We start from the raw sequence: 18,144 nt of genomic DNA, 5'->3' as shown, positions 1-18,144 counted from the left end.
TATTACTCTTCACTCTCTTCTCTCTTGCATAGTTTCTGAGGAGTAGTTGGATGTGATTATTATCTCTGTTCCACTATGAATAACATGTTTTTTTCCTCTGGCTTCTTTCAGGGTTTCCTTCTTTCTTTTTGTCTTTCTTTCTTTCTTTTTTTCTTTCTTTCTTTCTTTCTTTTTTCTTTCTTCTTTCTTTTTTCTTTCTTCTTCTTCTTCTTCTTTCTTCTTTCTTCTTCCTCTTCCTCCTCTTCCTCTTCTTCTTTCTTCTTCTTTCTTCTTCTTCTTCTTCTTCTTCTTCTTCTTCTTCTTCTTCTTTCTTCTTCTTCCTCTTCCTCCTCCTCCTCCTCTTCTTCTTCTTCTTCCTCTTCTTCTTCTTTTGTTTTGTTTGTTCTCCTGTGTTTTTCCTTTTTTTTCTTTATCTTTGATTTTATGTAGTTTGACTACTGTATTTGTAGGTGTAGTAATTTGGGCATTTATCCTGTGTTGGAATTCTCTGAGCTTCCTGGGTGTATGATTTGGTGTCTGACATTAATTAAAGAGAAATTCTCAAGTCATGTCTTTAAATATTGCCTCTATTTCTTTCTTTCTTTTTTTTCTCATTCTGGTATTCCCATTACAAGTATGTTACACCTTTTGTAGTTGTTTCACAGTTTTTGAGTTTTCTGTTTTGTATTTTTCTTTTTCTCTTTGCCTTTCAGTTTTGGAGTTTTCTATTGTCATATCTTCAAGCTCAGACATTCTTTCCGCATCCATGTCCAGTCTGCTAATGAGCCTGCCAAAGACATTCTTTGTTTCTGTTATAGTGTTTTTGATCTCTAGTGTTTCTTTTTTTATTTTTCCTTAGAATTTCCATTTCTCTGCTTACATTATCCATCTGTTCTTTCAGGTTATCTACTTTTTCCATTAACATCCTTAGCGTATTAATTATAGCTTAAAACACAGTTTCTGGTGTGATAGTTCCAACATTACTATCATATCTGACTCTGGTTCTCATTTTATTCAGTCTCTTCAAACTGTGTTTTTTGCCTATAGAATGCCTTGTAATTTTTGTGGAAAGGTGAACATGATGTATTGGGTAAAAGGAACTGTGGTAAACAGACCTTCAGTAATGTGGTAGTGAGGGGCAGGGAGGAAGTGTTCTATAGTCTATTAATAGATTTCAACCTTTTAGTGAGCCTGTGCCTCTGGACTTTAAACCTCAGTCTCCTTCCTCCCCACTTAGGTAGGACACAATGGCTGAAGGGAATGGAATTAGGTATTTCTCTCTGCTGCCCCCACCCCCAAGTATGTTAGTCTTTGATAACCCCAGAAGGTTAAGCTCTGGTAAAAACCTCTTAAGAGCAGACCTTGTTAAGAAGAACAGAATGCTCTGTTTTTGAAAATGGCCACTATTTGTCTTCCTTGTCAAAAGCAAGAGGATGGGGCACCTGGGTGGCTCATTCGGTTAAATGTCCAAATCTTGGTTTCAGCTCTGGTCATGATCTCATGGTTTGAGCCCTTGCCTTGGGCTCTATGTTGACAGGAGCAGAGCCTTCTTGGGATTCTCTGCCCCCCACGGGCCCCCCCACCCTGTCTTTCTCCCTCTCTCTCGCTCTCTCTCCCCGACTCATGCTGTCTCTGTCTCCCTCAAAAATAAATAAATAAACATAAAACATTTTTAAAAAGCATGAGGAGATTTTTCTCTGCTTTTTATTGCAAGAATCTAGTAGAGCTCCAGGAGGTAAAATTCACAAAAAGGTGAGGGCCCTAAATGGCTGCGCTCCTCCCCCTGGAGTTTTTAATCTGTCCATCTTGTCCACAATGAGCCCTCAGCCATTCATCCAGTACAGCTCAGGTTTTCCTCCCTGGCAGTGCTTCCTGCATGGGTTTCTGCTCCTGTAAGTTGTGTTTTTCTGTATCCACCTTTCTGTGTTTCCATATTTTGGCAGTGGTTTGCTTTGTGTCCTTACTTCTCTAATGGTAGATCTAAGAGTTGTTGATTTTTTTTAGCTTGTTCAGCTTTTTACTTGTTACAATAGAGTGGTGACATCTAAGTCTAAACTCTTTATATCGTGGACCATAGAGTTATTCTTTGAAAATGCAGATCAGATCATGTTACTCTTCTACTCAAACAAACACAACAAAAATATCTGTCAGTAGCTTCACAGAATAACAGCCAAAATGCTCATAATATCCCCTACAAGGTCCTGCATTTTCCTACATCGTCAGGCTCCTCCTCCTCCCTGCCTGGATTCATCTGTCTGAGCTTACCTCCTACTGCTACCTCATTCCTGACACTCCAGGCTCATTGCTGTCCTTTGACCCCAGCAGGCATGCTTGAGACAAAGCCTTTACAATTTTTGTTCCATTTGCCTGGGACGGTCTTCTCCCACTTAGCTTCACAACTTACTCCTACCTTCTTTCAGTCCAGTCAGGGTCTTTTCTCCTTGTGAGGAAGCTCTGTTGTTGTCACAAGGTTTCTCAGTGAGATTAGAATCAGAGCTGGATGATTTGATTATGTTTGGGCATATATTGGCATCAGGCTATGGTAGCCTATAGTGATCATTGCTTCAACAGAAAAGTACCCCGCTTAGAAGACAGAGCCTTCTAAAATGCCAGCACAGGACATCCTCCTGTGGGCATTCTTAAAAAACACAGACAGCATTAGCTTCTGTGGCTGTAAATGCAACTCCCCTTTCATTATTTTATTTTTAGTGCTTTCAGGGCTAACCACTGACTCCTGCTGATTGATGCATTCTTTATTTTAGACATGCTATTGTGTTCAATCAATGGCAGTCAAGTCTTGCAAGCTAGGGAGCCATTCTGTCCCTTTCTAAAGTGAAATTGCTCAACACATTTAGCTCCATTATAAGTAGGCTTAAAAATTTAACTCTATTTCTGAGTTCATAGGAAATGCATTAGCTTAGAATCAAAAAGGGGTATTAGAAGGGCACTTGACTGTAGAGGGCAAAAGAGACACTCAGGCTATCAAAGTGATTCTCATTCTAGGCTGAGTAGCAGGACTCTTGCAAATTTCTGGCCCCCACCTCACACTTACTGCAAAGATGTGGGCACTTTACATTTTAAGTAAGGCTAAACTGCTCCCCAAAGATATTATTTGAATTCACACTTCTAACAAACAGTCTGTAAGTATACCTCCTCCCCTATCTTCTTCTCCGTATTTACTGCTAAATCATTTACCTAGGGTTTACTCTTGAGCAACAGCTTTGGTAAAATACATCATAGTAAAATTACACATAAGACATATAATACTTACAAATAGTTATGAGTATCACATAAACATGCCACCCCGATTCCCATGTATGATGGAAAGAGAAGCATATCACATATTTATTCCTCTCCAGAAAAATGCTTCCCTATGTAATAGGGTGTCAAATGAAATGATCATGTGTTGATTTGCAGTTTATATTAACTGACCAGTCACCATTTCAGAACAGAGATTAACTATGCTGCATGTGTGTAATTTATTTCAAATAAAGTAGAAAGAGATAGATTTAAGGTAAATTCAGGAGATGATATGCATTTAGCTGTGGAATGAAATCAATATGTCTCTTGATCTTTGTGACCCTAAGTGTATTACTGTATTAGTAGTGCATTATAAGTGAATGACAAGAAGATTAACAAAATACATGCAAAAGCATTTGGGGAAACAGCACATTTTCATCCTGAGGTATGTTGGGCCCTGCTATGCATATTATAGGTTACCTTACATTCCTTGAATATATCTAGTATGATTATTTTGATAAAATTTGAAGGCTCAATACACAAGGAACCATTAGAAAATCATCTTTGTATGGCTTATTTCACTTAGCATCACACTCTCCAGTTCCATCCATGTTGCTACAAAAGGCCATATTTCATTTTTTCTCATTGCCACGTAGTATTCCATTGTGTATATAAACCACAATTTCTTTATCCATTCATCAGTTGATGGACATTTAGGCTCTTTCCATAATTTGGCTATTGTTGAGAGTGCCGCTATAAACATTGGGGTACAGGTGCCCCTATGCATCAGTACTCCTGTATCCCTTGGATAAATTCCTAGCAGTGCTATTGCTGGGTCATAGGGTAGGTCTATTTTTAATTTTCTGAGGAACCTCCACACTGCTTTCCAGAGCGGCTGCACCAATTTGCATTCCCACCAACAGTGCAAGAGGGTTCCTGTTTCTCCACATCCTCTCCAGCATCTATAGTCTCCTGATTTCTTCATTTTGGCCACTCTGACTGGCGTGAGGTGGTATCTGAGTGTGGTTTTGATTTGTATTTCCCTGATAAGGAGCGACGTTGAACATCTTTTCATGTGCCTGTTGGCCATCCGGATGTCTTCTTTAGAGAAGTGTCTATTCATGTTTTCTGCCCATTTCTTCACTGGGTTATTTGTTTTTCGGGTGTGGAGTTTGATGAGCTCTTTATAGATTTTGGATACTAGCCCTTTGTCCGATGTGTCATTTGCAAATATCTTTTCCCATTCCGTTGGTTGCCTTTTAGTTTTGTTGGTTATAAAATGATTAGAAGAATGTGAATGATATAAATGATATAAAATGACATAATGACATAAAACTAAATACGAATTCAAAAGAATTAAAATAATATAATTATTATAAATAATTTTAATAAATATTTCTATAAATTAAAAAAAAAAAAAAAAAAAAAAGAAAATCATCTTTGTAGGGCCACTAAAGACAGTCTTTTGAGATTTTCTGAAGTAGGCCTTCAGAAAATGAATGGCTGTTAATTGTATTTTGCAAATAGTTTTCATATATAGAACTCAGACTTGCTGTTTCTCTTACTCTATCCAGTGTATTCCTCAATAAATAGCTCTCCAGATTAATATATCCCAAGTTGGAACCCTTTTTTCTCATAGCAGAACTCTCTAAATGTTTTATTTGTAGTACTGGTCCATAACACATATTCACAGGATTAACTTCATGTGTGTATACGTCATCACCGTTTGACCTACATCCCCATCTAATCTGTAGTTGTGTCTCTCCCATGCTCAACACACAGTAGGGGCTTTATTACTTTATTATATTTAACTCATTTTGCTTGATGATTACTGTCTCATCTGCCAGACTAGACCATGATATATTTTTTGTGTCTCCCAGAGTCCTGTATCAGGTTTGAGCATAGCAGAGAGAAAGGCTGTCTTTTTTGTAATATTCTGAACATTATTTGTAACTTGGTTCTGTTCTGGGAATGTTCCTGGGTGAGATTAAATTCTACATCTTTTTTATTCTAAATTCCATTAAAAACAGCCACAATAACAACAACAGCGACAGACTGAAAAGTTACATCTAACTCTATCAGCTATGTAAGGTCCTTTCAAGGAATGTGATAATGAAAAGGGCCTTGTGATCTTGTCCCCTTATTTTTCTTCAGTTTTTAACTTGGGAAAAGTCAATGACAGGGCAAGATTGAGTCTTGGTGACCCAGATGAAAAGACCCCAGTAGGATTTAGGGGCCAAGGTTTGTGTCTCAGATCAGCCAATGACTTCCGTGTGAATTTAAGCAAGTCACTTTGCCATCTGAAATTGTTCCTTCATCTTTAAACTAAAGGGATTAAACCTGGATTCATGCTCACAATTATTTGTGGGTCAGAGACTCCTCTGAGATTCTACTGAAAAACATGGGCCTTTTCCCCCCTAAAGCACAAATACAACTATAAATAGAATTCCAAGAGAGTCAGAGGCTCTGTAAAATCCGCCCACATATTCCCTAGATGACTTTAGAATGATTTTTAAGGTCTAAAGTATGTGGCTAAAATAAATAAATAAATTAATTAATTAATTAATTAATTAAAAAAAAATCCATTTGCTACTCTCAATGTGAATTAGTTTTAAAATGTTGATTTGGGCCATTTATGTCATTAGAAGTCATAATTATTTTTTTGTAACTTAAAGTACAGCAGAGCAAATTTTTCAGTAGAAGAGATCTCTTTTATGGACTACTAGTGTCTCAAGGCCAGCGAGGATGTCTGTCCCTCCTGCTCCACAATTCTGGCCTCCTTCTATGACTCTTCTCAGAGATAGACATTTAGGTTAGACTTGAACCCACAGAGTGATGGGAGCTCACTCACATGTTTACTGCTGGACATACATAAAGAGTTTAGGATTTTCTTCTTTGTACTAAACTATAATCTGCCCCTACCCCATAAGTGTCAGCTACTGATCCTATTTCTGCTCTCAGAAGCTACATAGATACATTTTAGTCCTTTTTCCAGTCTTTTAGGAATTCAAAGGCAGCCTCTTTTGTCCTCTCTTAATTTTCTGTGTGCCAGGCACTCCAGTTTCAGATACAATTGTTCTAGAAAAGTGATTTCATAAGACTACTTTTAATCTCAGTTAATGGAACTCTTGAAACAGAGAGCTCACAATTAGGCAGCATATTCCAGAAAAGGTCTGACAACCCACGGGTGGAAAGTAGTTCATTCAACTACTGACTGCTGTTAGGAATGCTGTGCTGACACCACCAAGAGCCTGGTCCCTAAACAGGTGATTCTACTGGGTCATGTTGGAATTGTGGTCACCTTAAACCTCTAACTATAATCAATTGAAGCTGCCCTCATTCTATATTTTTTAGAAGCAACGTAATTTTATTTATTGCTTATTTTTGTTTTTGTTTATTTTTTTGTTTTTTATTTTTTCTTCAATATGTTTTTTAATTTAAGTTTATTTGTTTATTTTGAGAGAGACAAAGATAGCACAAATGGGGGAGGGACAAAGAAAGAGAGAAAGGGAGAGAGAGAATTCCAAGCAAGCTCCACCCTGCCCGTGTAGAGCCCAATGTGGGTTTCGAACCCATGAAGTTATGAGTCATGACCTGAGCTGAAACCAAGAGTTGGACACTTAACCGACTGAGCCACCCAGGTGCCCCTCTTTGTTTCTTTTATTTTATCTTATTTTTATTTTGATAGAGAGAGAGAGAACGGGCAAGTGGGGGAGGGGGATAGAGAGAGAGAATCCCAAGCAGGCTCTGTGGTGTCAGCACAGAGCCCAGTGTGGGGCTCGAACTCATGAACTGTGAGATCATGACCTGAGCCAAAGTCAGAGGCTTAACTGACTGAGCCACCCAGGTGCCCCAGAAGAAACCCCCAGAAGCAATGTAATCTTTCTAAAAATGAAACTCCCTGTTGACCTGAATCTTCCTCCCATCAGCCTCTTCCCAGCTCTTAGAAAGCTTCTGGAGTATTAGTTTTGTCTTTCATTATGCAGAAAGCTTCTGGAGTATTAGTTTTGTCTTTCATTATGCCATCTTTTCCTCTAAGTGTTATGTCGTCTACAGATGTAAATAATTAGCCTGCCTTCCATCACTCCAAATTAACTGGTAAACATATTGACCTGTGGCTTGCCAAATAGAAGCTTCCCTCTGTGGATTCATTATTCATAGTCCCTCAGTCACTTTACAATTTCATCCGACTCACATTTACTCACGTGATCTATAGACTGGAGAAGACCAGAGGGATTATGTCCTCTTTGGGGCAACATTTATTTCCTTTCCTTTCCTTCTGTTACTCACCCTCTGTTTTCTTCATTCCTTCATGCGTTCATACTGCATATTTTGGTCTTACATGGAGAAAAGAACCTCAGTTGTGTTTTGGGGGGTCCCTTTGCCTTCTGCCTGTGCGCAGGGCTGGCTGAGTCTGTGAGTGCTCCGGGAGACTCTTTGCGGCGCCATGCCGAGTCTGCTGGTGCCGCCAAGGTGTTTAAATACGTGCTTATTAGCATTTGGCAGAAGAGGAGGCTCTGAGGACTTTTTAGCAAGTGCTCAGCCCAAGTTATTTTCTTCCACCTCTACAATGACCTTAATATTAAACGAAGGTTTAAAGAAAATGTAAGCACAAAGTATATGTGTGTTTGGGAATAGGAGGAGAGAGTGGGGAGAAAGAAATTATTAGATAGTCCTCATGGACCTCACACTTTAATCTTAGTGTTACTGCATGGATAAGCAAACAATTGTTGCTGATAGGAGAAAAGATTCAAAGCACAAGTTAACCAACTATCTGTTATCCAAGGGAAAGATGACATGAATGTAAATTGCTTAGAGATCCAAAGAATGTGTCAGTTCTGTGGAGATGTTCGTATGTTATCAACTCCTGCCTCACCAAATCTTTCACCCAGAAATAGTTAATGTCACACCTGAAAAAAGGCTAAGAAAGGCATCTTCCAAGGTTTGCCCAAGTGAGTGATTTTACTTTTAAAAAAGCTTCCCATTATAACTTTGTGACCATTATTATAAAATAAATCAAATGTGGATCAGGATAAGCAAGTAGGTCTATACTCAAGTAAGGAAAGTGATTGACTAATGGTTTAGTAAGTTGGACTTTTTTGGTTACCATATTTTTTTAATGTTTGAGCCCCTCGTATAAACAAAGCAATGTTTCTATTAAGCTATTAACCCTAATTTAAAGAAAGTAGTCTTGAACACAACTTTATTGCTCTGTAGTTACCTTGTGGATGAAAGGGATGAGCTCTGGAGGTAATAGAACCTTTCAGACTCAGAGAGGTACAGACATTTCAGCTCAGGGGACTGACAGGTGGCTGAAAGATTACAGTTCTTTAATATTTCAGAGGCAATCCCAATATTGTCTGAGCCAAGTTAATAGGTACTGTAAATCTACAATAAATCTTAGAGAATGATAGGAAAATCTAGGTCAGCAACCAAAAAGCTAAAGGTGAAAATGAATTAGGGTCTCCTGACAATGAAACCTTATGCCTCATTCACTTATTCATCTATTCAGTAAATCAGTATATACTGCAGGAATATGATGTGTCATAACTTATCTTAAAACTACACTATCCTTGGGGCACTGGGTGGCTCAGTCGGTTGAGCATCTGACTCTTGATTTGGCTCAGGTCGTGACCTCATGGTTCATTAGTTCAAGCCCTGCACTGGGCTCTGCACTGACACTAGGGACCAGCCTGCTTGGGATTCTCTCTCTACCCGCCCTCTCTCTCTGCCCCTCCCCCGCTCATGCTTGCTCGCTCGCTCTTTTAATCAAAATAAATGAATAAACAGTAAAAAAAAATATATACTACGCTATCCTTACAACCTTGAACAAATCACATACTTTCTTCAAGTCTAAATTTTACCATCCAGGTATCGTCATGGAGTTGTGAGGTTTAGTGACTCAGGTATATAAGACTCTAGCAGAGTAACTGATTGGATGCTGATTGAATGAATGAACTCTCTTCCCTTCTCCTTAACATTTAGACCTCTTCCTCCCACCCTATAATTTGTAATAATATGAAATAAATTCCATTTGTTAATAATAAGTGTCTCTCTTTCTTCAGTTTTGGGTCAACAGGAATTGTGCGTGATCTGTGTTTACAGATGAAATTAAAGTATTTAAATATTATTACAACTGATCAAATATTTTTGCAAGAAAATCCACCAAGCCCAAGGATGTCATTCTTTGCCAAACAGCACACTGGGGCTTGCTGACTACAGTGCATGCAAATCTACACTTTTTTTTTGAGTTTCTTTGTTTCATAGGAAACAAGAGCAAGGACTTCCTTTCACTTACCAATTCTAACTGGAATATTTTTCAGTAATACTTAGAAAAATCTCATAAACCAATTTTCTAAAATATGCAAAATATATAAAATTTTTCATTTTAAGTATCAATGCATGAAGTGTCAGCTGTTATGTGTTAACAGAACAGATCCAAGTGAAATGAAAGGTAATTTTGTAGATTGACTATGGTTGTGGTAATTGCCTTCTGGTTAATACTCAAAATTTGGATTAATTTGAAATTATGAAAGAAAAACATGCCAAGACATATGCCAAGTTGTTTATTAATTAACTATATCAGTCATTTATTCCATCAGTATTAACGAGCACCAACTATTTGCCAGGCATCGTGCCTGGGACCCCAAACTGAAACTACATAATTCTGACATCAAGAAGTTTGCTCTAATGAGAAAGATATGTAAACAAATCACTTCTATAAGGTAATTGATACAAGAGAAAATGATCCAAGAGCAGTAGTGAAATATAAGGAAGATCTAGCCAAGTCCGCTTGGAAAATAAGAGGAGCCTTCACAGAAGAGGCAGGCTGAGGCGGAGGCATGAGTGGGAGATTATCAGGTGGGTGAGTGGGAAGAAGCTATTTGGCAGTGAGAACAGAGCAAGAAGAGCTGGGAGGCTTGAGGGAGCCTGGAGTGATCAGGGAATGTGGAAGAGGTTAGTGTTGCTAACTCCTAACTCCTAAATTACTGTGAAAGGGGAAGCAGGAAGGGCTGGGAAGGAATGAGTCCACATAGGTAGGGAGAGGCTGGATCATATAAGCCTGTGTACCTTGAGAGGGGTGCCAGTGTTTTGCCTCTCTGTGGGCTGTGGGGGAAGTTACTGAAGAATTTTGTGTACAGATGTTTTGTAATAAAAGGAGTATGTTCTGATTCCTAAAGGAGACTAACAATATCGTGATTCTTTTGTTGTTTACAAGGTATAGAAACGGCACACACATCCCTTTTGTTCCTAGGGGTTTCTTCAATGGTTCTCATTGTACTAGATTTCAGGGATGCCAAAAGAAATATTTGAACTAAATGATATATGAAAATTACAATAAGAGTCTGTGAGTGGATTTTTAGTTAACAGGTTTTTAATAGGCTGTGATGCAATTCTTCATGGAGAAGATATAATTACAAAGGGAGCCTGTCTCGAATGGAAATTTGGCTGGGTGTGTTTTTATTTCTCAGTGAATTAAAAGGTTTACATAGGGTTAGATTATTGAAATTCTTGGAGAAAACACATATACACCAGAGAATACTTTCCACTCATTTTCTTCATCTCTTGCAGCAAAGCAGTGAACCTGTTAGAAATAAATTTCACTTAAATAGAGCATAATTTTTTATAATTTCAGGAGTTAAGCATCTGAAGGGCCAGAATGAATCAGCATTCCCTGAAGAAGAAGAAGGTGTAAACGAAAGAGAGGAGCAGTGGGACCATTAATTACGGGTCTGCAGCAAGAAGGCTTCTTGGGAATAACTGAACTATTAACTTTTCTGAATATCGTATGGAAGGCCACTCCTTGACTTCCAGAAGCATTCTCCACCTCTTCTCTCCACACTCATACAGTAGTAATACACCTCCTGGGAAGCTGTCCCTGGTTGAACTTTAGAACTAAGTACAGATTGTTCGATATTACGTCCAATTAAAGAATAAACATTTATTTTATGGTGATTTTTCCTTTTAATGACATTTGCATACATGTGAGTGTTCTAACTTTAATACTGCCCAGCTTAATCCCTGATGTCCTACTGAAGCGGTTTGCCTTCTAAGGTCAAATGTAAATAGCTTCACTTTAAAGAGTAAAAAATAAACGCTAAATACATTTAGACATGACTGTGTGTCTGGGTTTAACTTACAGAAGAATGTTTAACGAAACTTTTAAGATCTGCATTTATCATATTTCTGTACACAGAGGGGTCCACAGTGTTTATTTCAAAATGAAGAAATGCCAGATTTCTTGATTCAAAAGATCTCAATATATGAGTCTTTAGATGCTAAACATCCTTTTTCCTCCAGCATGTTAATGGACAAAGGACAGCAGAATTTTCCTCACTTTTTGAGCTGTGAGAGATATATTTCCCATCATTTCCACTAGCTATTAAGAAAAAAAAATGCTAAATCTAAAATAAAATATGCCCAAATCTCCCCTGCCACTTTTTGTTACTTGAAATATGAGCTATTTCCTGTTGCATTGTAGGAAATCATTAGTATTTTATAAATCTTCAAATGAAGAAATCATCAAATAAGAAATTCCATTATCATCAAATAAGAAATTCCATTAATTCATACATATAGTCATTCATTAATTCAGTAACTACTTTCTATGAGTTTATCTCTAGCAAACCACTTTGCTGGAGGTTATACAAATAAAGGAAAGATAATTTCTCATTCTCAGAACTGGCAGAGACGATAAAGCATCAGTATAAGGTAAGGTTTTCCCAGACGGTATATGTTTATTGAACAGGGCTTTTGGTTATTCAAAGTTCTGGCCTCCAGAACAGTATTAATTATTTACGGCATTTCAAGGTAAAGTATCTATGCCACCAAATTTAGTGAGGACGGTGGCATGCCACTTTGGTTCCCACACTGATGATATTGGTGAGGTTCAAATGTTTCATGGATGAAAAAAATGACAAGATTTCTCAGACGTCAGTAAAGAGGAAATTAAGATGGGAAGAAAAAAATCAAATGTAAAATCCCTGGTGGGATCTTATATCAAGATTCAAAGAAGTAGAAGTATTGTTTTTAATTTTGAATGTGAGTTTAATAATATAGAGATTAAGAGAAATATGTAGGTCTATAAGACAATGCAGTAGATAATAACAATCATTTTTCTCAGTATCTTTCCTCAAGACCATAGATGTCAAAACTCACTGATAAGTAGTATGAATGAGTACTCTGGTTCCAAGTGTCTGTCCTTCTTCTTTCCTCCTTTTCTTCTTTCCTACCTTCCTCCCTTTCTCTCCTCCTCCCCACCCCCCACCCCTGGCCTTTTTTTTTTTTTTTCTTTCAGTTTTTGTAGTTGATATTAAGCCAGTTTCAATCAAAACTTTGTCAGAGTTTCTAGACCACCTGCTGTGACTATTTGTTGGATTTCCTAAATTTTCTACTTAAAACATGATTAAGGCACAGATTTGTTTTAAATGACTTTGAATTATTTGTGTTTGGAAAACATTCCAATACCCCTTGAGATTATTTGAGACACCCCAAGGTGCTAAAAAATAAAATCTGCCCTCCCCTTTCCTTGAACACACTTTCGTATTTTTTTTTTCAAAAGGATTCAGGCAAACAAAAGAAACAAAAGCTTTTGCTGATTTTGTAACATCATTTGGGTAAATAAGTAGCATAGCTTCTGGATTCTTCTGTTCTCTATTAAAAACACAAAAACACAAAAATTAAAAGCATAAGTTTTCCTTAGGAAATGTTGGTTTCTTCCATTCTGTTCTCTACTCTCAAAACAGAGATTATAATTAAATAAATTTTCCTTGGGAAATAATGTTGGCTTTCTCAGAAATTTGAAGGAAACCAGCTGAGATAATGGCAATGGCTTTTCAGTTTCCTTTTCGCACAATTACAGTTTACAACAATTTTTTTTCAAGAAGACGGCTTGGCTTCAGTTTGGCCGAGTGGGCAAAGAAACTTTCTGAGCAAAACAAAACAAAACAAAACAAAAACTTTATCTTTCCCAGACCACATTTATAATATAACATAATGGTTAGTAGATGGGCTTTTTGAGTCACTCTGGCTTGAGTTCAAATTCAACTTCTATCATATTTTAGACTCAGTTACTCCATTTGTAAAACGGTTACCATCATACCTACCCCTATGGGTTATTGTGGAAATCAAATGAGATAAGGTGTATTAAAATGCGTAGTCCACCTTGGCGAGCATTTAATCATTGGTGCCTATTATTATCATCAGGGTGGGAAAGGACCTGATACTCTCTCTCCAAGCCTTACCCAGCACATGACCCTCTTCAACATCACAGACCAGCGATTGATCCCCTCACTTCTTGAACAGCTCCAGCTGAATCCCAAACCCACCCAAAGAGCTCTGTTCTCTGTGTGAAACTCTTTCTCTTGTACTTCACCTCCTTGATCACAGCCTTTCAACACTCTGATGTCATCTCCTAAGTGGCCTGGTCTCTGTGATGAAACACCACCAGTTCCTCCCTACCTTTCTCATCATCCCGGCCCCTTGCTGTTGGATCCTCTTTAATTGTGTACACTGAATAAGAAAGGTTATGTCAGATGGATATGTGGCTTTTAAAAAATCTCCCTAAACATGAGAAACTGAAGCATAGAGTGTGGCAGGGTGGAGCAGAATTCTAGACCAGAGTTCTTTCTAGTAGACAATAATAGTGTATGCCCTTTTTCTTCCCAGAGCTGTCCAGGGTAAAGGTCTTTTTAAAAAACAAAATGCTCAGACTGTTCTGTTCTTAGAAAGTTTTCAACATTCATTTTAAATTTTAATTCAATTATGACAATGTTTTCTACATTGTAGAAACATTTTAGGTTGGTAAGGGATGAGTTATTTTTATCTTTATATTTATAAATACTGTCATAATACATAGTAGAAAAGATACATAATTGGCACTCCAAGCCTATGATTTTGTAGCTATTGTTGCTTAAGATGAGGCAAGCTTAATGTGTAAGTATATTTTAGATCAATTTAAAGAAAAATATTAACTATAGTAGAGTTGGTACCTCAATATCACAGCAGTGATATATGATTGAATGATGTTTGGAAACACTGGTTTTGGGTATTGTTACAGCAAATAACTTAAGCATTGCAGAGTTCATTTAGTTGCAATATGGATTAATGAATTTATAAATAAACTACTTCTATTGCATTCATTTAAAATGTCTCTTTCTTCACCCACATCTAAAAGCAGTGTACAAAATGAATAATAGAAAATTATGCCTAATTACATTAATGTGTTTATGCTCATATGTAATTTTCAATATTTGCTTTCTCTGAATATGGAGGACGGAAGAAGTGCCCTTACTTTTCTAAGTCCCTGATCCTAAATATCAGTCTTCAAAGCTCCAGCAGGTGTACTCATTTTTAAAAATGTCTATGTTGCTGCAATGAGAAATCTGTTTAAAGAGATAAAATTATTAGATTTCAAACATCATAACATTCTGGAAAACTAAATATCAGAGGAAGAAGAGTTTCAGGACAATGATAGAGGGCATCTTTGGTTTTAAATGACATTGTAAGTAGGTAAGGTACTAAAGTTTGCAAGCATCCCACATAATTCACACAGCAATGGGAGTAAAGGTTTCTAGCTTGCAGTGTTGTGTGAATTAAATGAAATAATCTACATGAATGCATAGGTGCTTGATTGCATTTTGTAAACAGGCTGCCATCTGACTGTAGCACTTCCCTCGACATTTATACTGCGAGCCCTCTTCATTCTGTGGGCACATGTTGGTGCAGCCAATTTCCTCATTGCATTTCATACTCAATTTATGCAGATAAAGAGATTTGGTGTGGAAGGGAGACGACCGTAAGTATAGAGAGAGAAGCAGGCAAAGGAAGGAACTCAAAGAAGCCTGGAAACTCAAGGGAGAAAAACTAGAGAAAGTCAGTTAAAATGGTATTGGATTCATCTTCATTTTTTGTTTCTTGCTCTAAAATATGGCTTAGCATTTTCCCCTTTTCTCTTACTTTTAGTAACAGCGAGGCTAATTTGAAGGAATGAACACAGTGAACCCCAGAATAGAATCCTAGAAGTAGCAGAATATTAAAGTATGTTTGGCAAATGATTCTTTGTCATTACTCAGAACAAGCATTTGGCAGCAAATAACAGAAAACCCAGGAAACAATAGCATAGAGGCTTTTGTATGTCATGCAATAAAATGTCCAGGGCCGGAATTGTGGCTCAAGACCCCAGTGGGTATCCAGACACTTTTCATTTTCCTTAATATGCTCAATGTTGTAAATTCATGGTCCCAAGAGAGCTACTGCTACAGGCATCCAGTCTGTTCTGAGCAAAAAGAAGACTGGGAAGATAAAGGGAAAGAATCTAGCAGAGAAGCAGAGCTATCCCAGAGCCCCCCAGCTAATGTATTATGGATCAGAGCTGTGTCACGAGACCACTCCTTGATGCAAAGGAGTTGGAGAAAGTAAATATTTTAAACCAGGAACCTTGCCACCTTCCAACTCAAAGTCCTCTTTGTAAGTTATAAAGTGACCATGGATATCAGTTGAGCAACCAGTGCTATTTCCCAAACAGAATTTGGGGAATTTATTCTTCCCCGGAGTATCTAAAGAAAGTACAAACTATTCAATATATGTCAAGCAGTTGAAAACATTAATACTCACTAGATATCTTTGTTACTTAAAATGCATAAATTAGGTTAATGTTTATGATAGACCTGTAGCTAGATATATCAGTTCAGATATCCTTAATTATTCTATAGTATTTTTCATAGGATAATTTGGTACCATTTATAAAAGTATACTCTAGAAACAAGAGACCAATGTCCTAGTCTATCAGTCAATAAATATGAATGCCTATGACAGGCTAGACATGGTTTAAGTGCTGAGGATACAGCTATTAATAAGATAGCTAAGGTCCTTAAATTCATGGATGTATACTCTAGTGTTTGAAGACTGTCAGTGAGTCTTCAAATAAATTAATAAATAAGTTATTAATAATAATAAATAAATAAATTAGATCATTTCAGATAGTGGTTAAGTTCCTGGAAGGAAATAGAATCAGCGATGTGATACAGGGTGGCATCTCCTCTTTTATTGTAGCTGCGTGACATTGGGGAAGCCCTTTTATCACTCTGGGAGCCAGTTTTCTGAACAGCAAAATGTAGAGAATGATCTGAGGAGGGGATCAGATGATCCTCTGAGGCTCCTTCCAACTCTAAGATCTGTTTCTCCTCTCTGATTCTCTTTCAGGAACTACCGACAAGCAGCAAAGGAGAAAAGAAGAGACAGGAATAGACAGAAAGCAGCAGCATTAAAAGCGAACGGGATCAGAAGAGAAAAAGGGTATCTTTGTATGCTTAGCTTATATGACAGTCAATAGAACAGAAGTGTTTTAGTTAGAACTCTACACACATGTGTATGTATGAATGTAACAGCATTAGCATTGTAACCATTTATGTTTCTGTCTTTTAAAACTTCTCCTTAGAAAATAATCTAAAAAATGGTGATCGTTTTTTTGTTTGTTTGTTCTTGTGGTGGTTTTGTGTGTTTTTTGTTGTTGTTGTTAAGATTTCAAAGTCCTTCCAAGAAAAATTTCCAACCACAAATAACTAATTGGATAATTTATTCTCTCATAGCACACATGCTTTGTTGCTATTAAGTGATACATACCAGATTTTTCCCTTTACAAAGATTGATGTGATGTGGTATGAAAGCCTCTGGAACATCTCCACAGTGTTCTGGAGGACTTTGTTATTTTCTTTTTCTCCACCAGGTGCAAAATGGGTTGATAATAACCAGCAGCTGACTTGTGAGGCTGTGCTCCTGTGTGAGCTTGGAAACACACCAACACAAAACAAACACCACCACTACCACCATCGCCCTCCTGGATTGCTTTCTGAAGCGCTTTAGATATTTTATACACAAATATTGACGTTTTCAGAAACTGTTCCTTCGTTTTGTATATATTTTTTAAAATGTATATATGCTATGCTCTTTGCCAAGTTCTTCCTTTTTGTTGTAATTTATTTCTCTACTACTAAAAGGGAGATCTTGAATTTGGGTAAATTCTAAGCAATTTATTTTTAGTTTTTCTAATTCTGGAATCTGAGCCTTCTTTTATAATAGGGAGAGGCTTTGACATATATTTCCTTTGTTTCTTTTCAAGTTCCATCATATGTATTTATTCTTTTCTTTCTTTTTCAAATCCATTGGTCTTGATGGAATTTAGTTCCACAAATATGTCTTGATAAGCTGCTACATACCAACCAGGTATTTACGCATCTGAGTTATAAAAATGCAAAGGCTTTTATTGTTGCTGCCGCCCTGCCACTTAATATTGGTTCAGTTCTTTACAACTAATAAAGTGGCCTCACCTTTGTTTCTCAGTTTACAATCACATTAAATATGTATGACAAGTAGGATTCATTTTATAGATCAGGAAACTGGAGTCTGAAGAAAATAAATGGCCCTAAATGAACTAATAATCCAACAAAACCCTTCTACTAGCTGATGATCTTTTTGAGAAGTTGTGACAGTTTTTCAGATGGAAAAGCCCATCTTCCTTAGAAACCAGAGGATTTTACAGTTTAAAAAAAATTTTTTTTAATGTTTATTTATTATTAAGAGACAGAGAGAGACAGAGCATGAGCATGGGAGGGGCAGCAAGAGAGGGAGTCACAGAATCTGAAACAGGCTCCAGGCTCTGAGCTGTCAGCACAGAGCCTGATGCAGCCCGATGCACATAAACCACGAGATCATGACCTGAGCTGAAGTAGGACGCTTAACCAACTGAGCCACCCAGGCACCCTGGCTTTTACGGTTTTTTATAGTGTCTTGTAGATTGCTTTGGAACTAAACTTTCTACATGTCAGACCTAAAGCATAAGGGGAAAAGTTTGTCAATGATGCTGGAATGGAAAGAAACACCTCAGTTCTACCTTAATTCTTTGATATTGTCCTCAAACTAAAATGA

At 37.3% G+C, this 18,144-nt stretch overlaps 1 protein-coding gene across 3 annotated transcripts in view; it reads left to right on the top strand.

Moving 5' to 3' along the window:
• PPP1R1C (protein phosphatase 1 regulatory inhibitor subunit 1C) overlaps nucleotides 1-16,674 on the top strand; it is a 129,929-nt gene extending 113,255 nt beyond the window's left edge. For 2 of the 3 annotated variants that reach the window (XM_060622094.2, XM_060622092.2), the window contains exon 5: nucleotides 10,856-11,330. In XM_060622094.2, the coding sequence (XP_060478077.1) occupies nucleotides 10,856-10,870 (15 nt within the window). In that variant the 3' untranslated portion in view covers nucleotides 10,871-11,330. Of the gene's footprint in view, nucleotides 1-10,855; nucleotides 11,331-16,422 lie in introns of those variants that run through there. The other variant, XM_060622093.2, reaches the window with a different exon arrangement.
• Nucleotides 16,675-18,144: the final 1,470 nt, after the last annotated feature.

The sequence above is a fragment of the Panthera onca genome, chromosome C1 (assembly GCF_046562875.1).
Source record: "Panthera onca isolate mPanOnc1 chromosome C1, mPanOnc1 haplotype 2, whole genome shotgun sequence".
Taxonomy (NCBI): domain Eukaryota; kingdom Metazoa; phylum Chordata; class Mammalia; order Carnivora; family Felidae; genus Panthera; species Panthera onca.
This window is presented reverse-complemented; position numbering and strand designations above follow the sequence as displayed.